The sequence below is a fragment of the Pavona decussata genome, unplaced genomic scaffold (genome assembly GCF_977016875.1).
Source record: "Pavona decussata unplaced genomic scaffold, jaPavDecu1.1 SCAFFOLD_19, whole genome shotgun sequence".
In the NCBI taxonomy this organism is placed as follows: domain Eukaryota; kingdom Metazoa; phylum Cnidaria; class Anthozoa; order Scleractinia; family Agariciidae; genus Pavona; species Pavona decussata.
This window is the reverse complement of record NW_028145442.1, coordinates 2,325,001-2,335,730: the sequence shown is the minus strand read 5'-3', so window position 1 is coordinate 2,335,730 and position 10,730 is coordinate 2,325,001. Positions and strand designations below refer to the sequence as shown.

Here is a 10,730-nt window from a genome sequence, read left to right as displayed (position 1 = left end):
TACAAATTATAAATGTATAAAATTAAACAAGTGTGAAAATCCAACTAAAATTTGAAAGTCACGATTTCTTTTAAGCGTCATGCTCCTGACACGTCAGACGATCACAAAATACAACCTTTTTTTACAAACAATGTCTGGCCTAAGATTGTAACTGTGGGGAATAGACTATTTCCTACAATACGTTTTGAGTGATATGGGAGCGAATTAGTCAGAAATTAATATTCTGACGGCATGATGTAGAGGGTCACGTGTTGTCATGGGATACTTTGAAACTATTTAGGCTTTTGGCGGGAGATTACTAGTCATTCACCGTCAGCGGGTCGTTTTGTTTGCTATTAATCCCCAAAGTCACTATCCTGTAAGGAAGGTGCCTTCTTTTGTTACTGCGCATACGCTCTGCGCACCTAGGGATTGTTCTTTTGTTTTAGGTAGGTTTTACTAGTGTAATTTTGTCAGCATCTATTTTGTACCGTTTCCTCCCGGGGAGGGGGTGCACTCGCTTATTTAGCCTAACCGGTACCGCCCAACAGGGTAGGATTTTCGGGGTCTTGAGTTTTAAACAAGGTATACAATTTCACTATTTAGTGTCTTGAAGTCCTTGAACAAGGTGTCTTTCTGGGCCGGAAGCTTTGAACAAAGGGTGAAGGTTGGCGCCGATGCGCGGTCTCCTGCTCCGTAGCATGGAAGCATTTCCGTTGTCTTGGGCGTTTTCGCTTTTTGACCACGCGTATAGGTTTTTCAATTAACGTTGTCGGATCAAAGTATAAAGCTGTAAGACAAGACCGCAAGATTCTGTGGATTTTTTTTATGAATAAGTTCATCAAAATCAGCTATGCCTCGTCCGTCCAGTAAAGATATACGACGGCGAGCCATTTGAATGAAAGAAATGTTAGGATATAAAATGAATAAGGCGGCAGCCTCTTTGAAAATGTCTTTAAGCTTTAAGCTTTGATTCGACAACGTTAATTGAAATAGCTGTTTTGGGACGATAGCGAAAGAAACAGAGGAAGTGACGGGGGTGGTTTGTTCCTCTCTCCGCCTGTTATCTTGCTCTCGTCCCAATACCTGCGCGGTTAAAAAGCGAAAAACGCACAAAACTCCAGCGGAAACGCTGGGTACGCAGGCTAACTATATCAAACGCCTAACACCTTCTCTCAAACTTGAACTTGAAATCGTGAACTTCGCCTTTTCTCATGAGCATACTTTCTAACTGGTGTTAACACACTATCTAAGACCTACCTAGCTTGTAAGCATATTTTTAGTCTGATGATGGTATTGTTTATAGCGAAATATAACTTTTTCCAACTAAGTTTTTCTCCTTTGAACATGCTCGGATTATATTTTCATTCTCTATGTACTAAAAAAGCACCCTAAGTCAATTTTAGTCCGGCCTGGTGTAGAATTAAATATCTCCAGCCCATAAGATTCCATAACAAAGGCCGTATGTACGTATCGCGTTCTTCTCTTCCCTTTAGAAGTATTACCTGAGATGCAATAGACATTTGGCCAGTGCTGCTCCAAGACGATCGAGAAAAAGCATGTGCAGATATATGAAAAATTATCATGTTAAGAACACGGAAAATGGCATTTTAGAGCCCATAAATATCAAAATCTCCTGACATTTTGTCGTTTCTTTCAAGGGACAACTCAGGCTTCTTTTGGGTCTTTACTTTGAAAACTTTGCAGTAACGTATTTTTTTTCCAGTTTCCTCAGTTTTAGAGAGGTTTTCGAATGTCGTAAAACCAAAGCCAATGAAAATTATTTGAAAATCACAACAGAGATAAAAAGCGCAGTGGGTCAATCTGAACTCAACGCAAATTCATGTAACCGGCGCCAAGCGCGGGAAAACGCGTGCGAGCCTTGTTAACCAATCACAGAACGTAGTAAAGCGAAACCAAAGCAAACGCGTAATTACTCTCGACACTCAAATGAAAACCTCTTTAAGCGTGGAGTGATTTATGGTTATTTTATTTGTCATGCACACAGATGCAAATACGTCACATATTCACACAAGTGTTTCAAGTAATTGTCAGCAGTATTGTATTCAAAAAGGACAACATTTACAATTTCTTCATTCCCAATCACACCCGGATTCCTTATTATCCCCAAAGTCACTATCCCTTAAGGACGGTGCCCCCAATTTTGGTTTTTTTGATTCCAACAGCTCTTGCTAAGATCTGTTTTTTACTCATAGTCATAAACCGTGGAAAAAATACCTCTGTATAGGAGGCACCGTCCTTAATAGCCTGCAGCAATTTCACTACTTTCTTGGTACAAGTAGTTAATGGTTCTGTTAACTGTTAAAAAATATGTTTGCTTTTCGCCTGTTCCTTGCTGTTGCTGCTGCTGTTGTTGCTGATAATTGTGTTTGGATGGTGTAAAAAAACGGGCAATTGAAACAAAATAATCTGAAAAAATGACACTAGATGCACATGAAAAAAAGTTTCATTTGTTGTTTGTTTGCCGTTTGTGCGTTTTTCTCCTTCTTTTTGATTATTTCTAGTCTCGCCAAGGACCCCATATTCCGTTTTTCTGTGCAGTCTTCAATGCATCAGGATCAGGTTTCTGGAAGAGTGGTTTCACAGAGGACTTCACATAATCCTGTACTTTCATCTGCATCTTTTTCACAACATCGGGCAACGTTTTACTCAGATCTGCGCGTTCTTGTGGGTCAGCGGATATGTTATAAAGTGCGACGACAACTTTGTCAACTTTATCCTAAAACGAAACAGGAAAAATAAGAATTTATAATATGTATAATATGTAGTGAGTAGTGGACATATTGTTTTGTAAGTGGCTTTTTTTGTATGCGTGTTGCAATTAAAAACAACAGCAAAAAAAAAAAATGAATAAAAAAATAAGAAGAAGAAGAAGAAGAATTTAAAACAAAAACTACAACAGGGCAAATATTAACCGGTCTTAACCGCACTGTGCCTAAATTTCACAATCCGGTTATACGTAGTAAAAGAAATGTTTCTCCTTTTTTAATCCGTAAACCCGGCTTTCTTAACTTTTTAATGTTTTTAATTCAATATCTGTCCGCCAGTTGAGATTTATGCGATTTGTTTTTATACATTCATACAAACAGGTGTATGTTATACACACTTACTTGGCAATTTACGTATCTGGTGAGAAAATTCAAACATGCTCGACTCTCAAGTAAACCATTTTGGGTGAAAGGTTTAAGTCCATCGAAAGTTTAGCACTCTCAACGTTCAGGTTCTTTGTCAATATAGCTAGAATCAACCGATGCAGTAAAACTTTCCAAGTTCAAAAGAAAACATTTGAAATGCAGTCGACTTTCCGATACATTCAAGAGTGGGTTTTATAGAGATCTTAAAACAGAGTTTGGAGATCGCCATCCATGGTAATCGTTCGCGTCAGATCGAGAGAAAGAGATTTCTTTCCTCCAGAGACCTCAATCGCGTACCCAGAGTCCTCGGGATTTTTGGTCAGCGGGTGGGCGCCAGGAGAGACTCTGGGGACTAAAAAATTTAAAGTTTTTGATTGGCTGCTCCGTAACGGCTTGCATTATTTTACCGCAGAAATCCTGCGCTGATAACATTCCCAGAGTCTCTCCTGGCGAGTAACCGATGCCCAAAGAGCTTGAGGTCTACGGGTACGAGTTTGTCCGGACCAAACTTGCCTATTCATTACAGTCAATCTGCGTCACGCGTGATCAGTATTTTTGAAATTTAAACGGAGTTTTGAAATTTACTTGTCATGCCGGCGAGATTTCAGAGTTCCCGTAGAAATTACCCTAGTTTATTGACGGTATAAAGCTATGAATTTTTCTTTACATTACAGCATTAAGTATTTCAAAAATAACAATCGTTTCCCAAGTATTTTGAATTTTTTTTTTGTTCAGTTAATGCGTCTTTTTCTCGAAGATTCCATTCAAATGCCGGACATTACAAAAAGGAATTCGAATGTTCATTTCATTTTCGAAAAAAAATGGCCACGCGTGACGTAGACTTACTGTAAAGGTTTCAAAGATAGACCCATTTGGCTAACGCAATGTTGTACCCAATTCAGATCCCCCTGGGTTAAAATTCTTCGTTTATTGCATTTGCATTATAATGTAGCATTCACATTTAAATGATATGGAAATACTTAGAACAAAACATTTTATGCCCAAAGGATTTGAATTGGGTACAACATTGCGTTAGCCGAATGGGTCTATTGGGAATACGTTGTACTGTGTACGGAAAGTAAAAGGGAAAAAATCAGTTCGGAGCCTTGTGGTATTTCGCTTTTTTCGCGCATAACAGTATCTTGATGGTTTACATCTTCTTTCTGTAAACATTTAGCCAGGCACATGTAGACATGTCTTACCACATCCGGGAGTTTCATCGCCGTGTCCAGTGGTAAGTCCTCTGGTTTCCCGCCCATCTCTGGTGGTTTAAACCACGTGACGTTGGGCACATTCATCAAGAGCTTCATTTCACCCACCCTGAGTGCGATCCCAGTAAAACCACCAAGAATACCGGGCCCTGGAGGCACCTCGCCAGGCTGGTCAATGTTTATTAGTATCTCGGTGCGTGGAGAAGGTTTCCCAAGCGAAATCGTGTCCCACACATTATAGCCGTCTAACGGAATAGGACTGTGGTCTACACTTGTCACCCCTATAGAAAGAAATTGCTTTATCGATGGATTTTTAAAATTCACAAAAAAATATCTCTCGTATTCCATCATATCTGCACAAGAAGGAAAATCTGATCTCTGATCCTTTCTAAACTTTTGAGTTGTTATCCGCAGCGAAAACTGAAGAAAATACTTTCCCTTCAATCTGAAAATAGAACAGGTGCAAATAAATGTTCACTCTCTCTTACACCGGAATACGAAATTTTAATGTCGAAGGAAACGCAACCCAAATTTTGAGGACTTTCAAAAATTCCTAATAGGCCCAACCTCGTTCCCAGGGCTTTTCCCTTCTCGTGGGGTGGGAACGAGGTTGTAATAGGCCATTTCCGAGTTGCTTTGAACCTCACTTATGGAAACGAGGCTTCGTGGGTAGTTTTTATTATGAAAATGAGTTTTCATTTGTATGCCAGCAAAACTAATTTTCACCTAGCCTCGCTTTCGCAATGAGGTTCAAAGCAACTCGGAAATGGCCTATTACCTGACCCCCTCAGAGTTCAAGAACAGCTCAAGAAGCTGAGGTTAAATATAGTTAGCAAAGGAATAAGTTGAAAGCATGATCATTTCTTGTATTGCAGCTGTAATTTTAAATGCTAACTAGTCATCCATGCCGGCCTTTTTTGGATGCTTTGGAGACTACATGATTGAGCAAATGCGACTAAAGCACAGGAGACAGGGGCTTCTTACCTGCGACTCCTAGAATGGTTGGATACCAGTCTGTAACATGCAGTAGTTCCTTGCACGTAACTCCCTTTCTCGCCAACTGATTACCGTGCACAAATCCAATTCCTCTTACCCCTCCCTCCCAAAGTGTCATTTTTTCTCCTCTTAGCGGCCAGTTGTACCCACCATAATGAGGCAGGCCTCCATTGTCGGTACTAAAGATCAGAAGTGTGTTGTCCCATAATCTGCAAAGATGATGATTGTTCCCTTTCAATTTCCTCATCTTTCGTTTCTAATTGAGTTATCTTTCTAAAACAAGATCACCTCAATACAACCTCCCTCCCTTGCTAACGTTTCTGTTGTCCATTCAGTTTAGATTTTCACCCCCCCCCCCCCCCCCCACCCAGTGGCCCTTCCCTCTTGTGAGGGTACTCGACTGAGTTTTGATGAGAGCGTGTCGCCTGTTTTTTGAAAAAACGTATACCCTATATTCTGCCTATATCAGACCAAAATATCGTGATTTTCCACACCCAGTTTCAGACCATAAATCCTTCCTTTCCATTCCAAGGCAAACCTTTTTAGAAAAAAAGACCTTGGTCCAATTGTTCAAATCCCGATTTTTCTAATCCTAGGTGAACGTGAACTTTGATTCAAGTTTAATTGTCAATCGATAAAGATCCTTCCAAAAGATTTTTGTTGCTCAATTTTGACTAACAATTTTCCTTACCAGCAACTTAAAATAAGCCAGTAAAAACATTTTTAAGCGAGATGAAAACCTCGTTCGATTTTTAATCGAGGGTTAGCGTTCATCGACTTTCGAACAACTAGGCCTACAACCCTCGGCATCTGTATAATCTATGCAAGCTTTTATTCCAAACCGGGTCGGAAATAATATTCTTGGGACGGCACCTGCCTACATAGCTTATTTAACAGTGAAAAAGTGAAAGTGTTTTTAGGCCGATGTGTCTAAAATAATAGTGTTGTCAAATTTAATACTTTGTTATCGTATCCCTGTGCAAAATCACGTGACATATAAAACATTTGGTTCGGACACCATCAATGAGCAGCGTTTTGAGCACGCTATAAAATAGATAGACAGACAGCCTTAATTAAGTTAAAGCTCTGCAGTTTGTGGGGTCGTAGGTTGAAATTGCAGACTAAATAAAATTAAAATTGCGTCATAACCTTGTCATTTGTTGTTTCTTTTGGGTCTTCAACACAGAATTGAAAGTTTGGCCAATTTTTTATAGTTCACATTGTTATGCTGTTTTCATATTCGCTGTGTTTAGTTTTCACCGTCGAGTGCGAGTTGAAGAACTGTGGTTCTATTTGCCCCAAACAAAGAGTGTCCAACCTGCTTTCAGACATTCCCATTTGCTTTCTACAAAGAAAAGTAGACGAGGGACGTCTGCAAACGGGCTCAGGCAGCTGAAATGCGGCAGATTATACTAACCCTGCTTTCTTATAAGCATCTGTGATGTTTCCTACAGCCTCGTCCAAAATGTCCGCCATGGCTGCGTGCACTCTCCTCATCTTGTTCGTTATAAACTCATACTTGTCAATGTACCCCTCTGGAGCCTGGATCGGGGCGTGAACATTTTGAAAAGCCATGTACATGAACAATGGTTGAGAAGGGTCGTGCGCTTGTACTATTTTTTCCACTCTCTGAAAGAAAAATGAACGAAAGGAAAACAGACGATTGTGACGCGTAACAAAGGAACATACGGCCTGAACCAGCCTGAACTGACTTTTCTGTCCTCGTATATAGACCAGTACAAGTTCCTCTGTTAAACTTAAAGTGGATATGACAAGAAAATGTTTTCTTGACTTTCACGAGTCCACCATCGCAAGTGGGTAGCTCGTCTCGATACAGTTCAACCGCTCTCCTTAAATTTTCGATTTTTTTCACCTGTTTCTTCGTAGTCGACGCAACTTTCAGAAGAGTGGGGCGAAATCATCTGAATCTGCAAAAGAAGGCGTTCTAGACATTTCCACCGCTTTTAAAGCTTCAGTTCGTTTTTTATAGATATTTAACTATACAGGAAACTGAAGAAAAAATTCGTGTCATTTGCACTTTAAAACTTGCTGACCTTAAACCTTATACGTATGGTGCTAACTGGAGCAAACAATGTGCAATGAATGTTAACTCCTAGACGTTCGTCTTTAAGACGTCATCGACGTAAAGATCCAAATCCAGGAATTAAATAGGCTCGATTACCAGCCGCTGTTCGGGAAAATGAGTCCGCGCTCGGGGAGAAAAGCCGGACTATTAAATAGCAAACAGCCTACACGATAACAATGAACTAAGCTTCGCTCAACCCAGATACCGGGGTTAAGGGAAAAGATGTTACGTTTACTCACATTAACGTAAGCGTAAGTGGCATACGCGCCGTTCAAACTCTTCACTGGCTCCAAATTGTCCCGAAAGTCCACAACCTTGTCACGTGTGTGATCAAAATGATCCTCAGCACCGTCCCAGAATCCATAGGCGGTGTCAAAACCTCTCTTGGTTGGAACATAAGGCCACTTATAGAAACCAAGATGCCACTTTCCTACCAGATGAGTGGCATAACCTGATAAAGGGAAATAAAGAGAGTCGTATTATTCTAAAAAAAAATAGGAAATTCTATTTTGCTGCATTTTTTGTTGTCACGTCAGTGCTTATCATAATGTCGTCCCCAGATCTCTTGTTTGTGTACCGCTATCGGCTGACAGAGGGAGATTTGGGGACCAGATTACACTCACCAGCTCCTTTCAGTTTCTGGGGTAAAAGGTCAAAGTCCAGTGGAAGGCCATACGGGTCCTCTGGGTGGATAACGTCGTGTTGAAGACCTAGTATAAGGTAAAACAAACCTTAGCAATAATTTAAACTACTAAAATTATCGATTCAAAAGAGAGAGAAGACAGCTGATAAGTGAAAGTCTTGCTGTATATTAGTGTGGTATTGTATCGATAAGTGTAAATAAGGCGCTAGAGCTTGGACGGCTAAGTTGATTTATCACAGCCGCGCAAGTAATTCCATACAAGTAAGGTACCATATAGTCACCCACATAACCCTAACCCTAACCCTAATCCTAAACTAACCCTAACCCTCCATATAGTCACCCTCACCTTACCATGAATTAAATGCCCACAGCCGACCTATCCCTGAGCGAGCGAAAAGAGACACAGCTCATAGTCTTCCGATACAAAATCCACCCTCTAATAAACACTGCATCAACAACTTCAACAATTTCATAAGCGTCGCGGGACTTTTTCGCGTAAATATGTATATCTTATGAGATGTTTCGGGTGTAATATCGCTGTACATTTTTACGAGTTGTACCTGTAGTGATTACACCACTTGATAGACACGTGATACAATAATGTTCTTGTAACATGATTACCTAAGATTAAGATTACAGTAAATCACATCTGAGAGTGAACGCGTGTCTTCCTTCTTGTCTATCCGAATGTTACACCGTATTTTGGTGAGACCACAGGGCGAGTCAAAGTACATACAATGAGTACTGAAAAATATGCAGCGATACTACACACCAAACATCTGATAGGAGATTTACTATCCAACTTAAGCTCTTCTGATAATAAGCAAAGAAAACTATTAAAAAAAAACCCCCTGAAACAAGTCGAGCGCGCACGCGTTAGAATACAGGTTTTGTACTGGAATGTCTTTTGCGTTAAATACCCCACTCCCCGGGCACGGACAATGATCAAATGCCAGGGGTATGCCCGGTGGGGAGGATGTCGAATCCTCAAATTGATCAGCGCATTATATGAAACTTATTGAAGTTAATATTTCACTCTGGTTCCTACTCTGAGGGAAATAACCACAAGCACACGGCGATATACGTACACGCAGTGCTGTTGCTCTTTTATTCGTATGCTTTTACTTATATTATCTCCGTCGATTCAGACTTGTGCGGAAATAAGCTCACGCGGTGGCCCTGACATACTCAGAAGCACTGAATGGCATTAAGAAACAGTTTCTTCTGCGCTCTTACTTACCTCGCACAGGTTAATATACAATTTTTTATGCTTAAACTTATGGTTAATCTTATGCTTAAAATTATCGCACAAGTGGAATCAAGCTTATTTTTTCTAAACAGTGACACAATTTCCAACTAAAGGAAAAGACAGATAACACCTTTCAAAATTAACGGTTGCTAAAGGCAAAATGTCCTCTTCTGAAAAAATGCTACTTGCTATTCCATGAGATAATCTTTTAATCCATTTAATGACGACCATTACGGAAAATATATTTAGTTTGATCATTTTGAAAAGATTCATGGAATAGAAAAGCAAGTTTTCGGCAAATATGACAGATGACGGACAGATCGACTTTGAAAAACGGGAGTATAGTGAAGAAGACAGGTTGTTCCAAAAAGGGTTGGGTTGCTAACGTGCTGGTCGGCAATAGAGGGTTTTCAAGGTGGTCATGTTCGAGGTACAGAACAGCAAAAAAATATTTGCATAAAACTAAAATTTTATTTCCCAAAGATAAATCCTTTTCATTATTCTCTATAGCCTCCGTAAATGACGTCCAACTTTCCATTTGCCGCAGGGAACCAAAAAAAAACACTCGTACCATACCAGAATGCTATACATACTTTATTCCATGTTAAAATGGCAAATTCTTGATCTTTACAAAAAATACATGCCGTTTGGAATTGTTCATGCGAACCGGTTGTTGTCCGTAAAGCGCAGTGTTTGCCATGATTCAAGTCCTGGGAGGGAGGGGTGTTACAGGGGACTCATGTATATGGTAGGGAGGGGAGGGGGGGAGAGTGCGAATGAAGCCACGTTGCTAGAACTACAAAAAGTCCCAAAAAATTTAGTAGACCTGCATCTTTTCGAAGCTCTACTTTCACTAGACCCGGATAACCTGCAGCTCCGCTGTATTGTTTATTGTTCGTTCTTTTGTCCTCTCGAGCAATAATGTGAGACGTTGCACACGCAAAAATTCTGATCGACGGCTAAAATACCTCCAGCGGCCCACAAGTAATTCCCCAAACGAGTCCATTATTCTCCGCGGGGCTTCTCTACATAAAAACCTTAGAAATGTCCGTGCCAAAGCCCTTCAACTAAAACAAACTCATCGCACCTACCCGTTACTAATATTATCGAGTAACAATCCCCTACCGACCCCTTCCAAGGCTACAAGGAGTGTCACGGCCAGTCGACTTGGGTTCAAACGTCGTCACGAAATCGAATTTAATGCCGCACTATTTAAGAGCAATTCTCCAGGAAAGTGAAGCAAAGTTGGAAATGAAAATTTTTAACCCCCCTTCATTTTTTGTGTGGAGGTAGGTTACCTGGAGGGATGAACAAAAACAGCCATATTTGGATCGGCAGGTGCATCGTTGCCATGGAAACCGCACTTGATCAGGTCGGCCTGAGGTCTATGTTTTGACCGAAAAATTCACTC

The 10,730-nt window shown here is 40.4% G+C and overlaps 1 protein-coding gene across 1 annotated transcript in view; it reads right to left on the bottom strand.

Moving 5' to 3' along the window:
• Nucleotides 1-1,948: 1,948 nt before the first annotated feature.
• The window catches only part of LOC146487026 (arylsulfatase B-like), a 12,426-nt gene continuing 3,644 nt past the window's right edge, over nt 1,949-10,730 (bottom strand). The window contains exons 2-7 of the mRNA XM_085091638.1: nt 8,051-8,137; nt 7,667-7,878; nt 6,759-6,970; nt 5,330-5,550; nt 4,337-4,626; nt 1,949-2,719 (exon numbers count right to left, since the gene is read on the bottom strand). Coding sequence (XP_084947764.1) covers nt 2,501-2,719; nt 4,337-4,626; nt 5,330-5,550; nt 6,759-6,970; nt 7,667-7,878; nt 8,051-8,137 — 1,241 coding nt within the window. The 3' untranslated portion in view covers nt 1,949-2,500. The remainder of the gene's footprint in view (nt 2,720-4,336; nt 4,627-5,329; nt 5,551-6,758; nt 6,971-7,666; nt 7,879-8,050; nt 8,138-10,730) is intronic.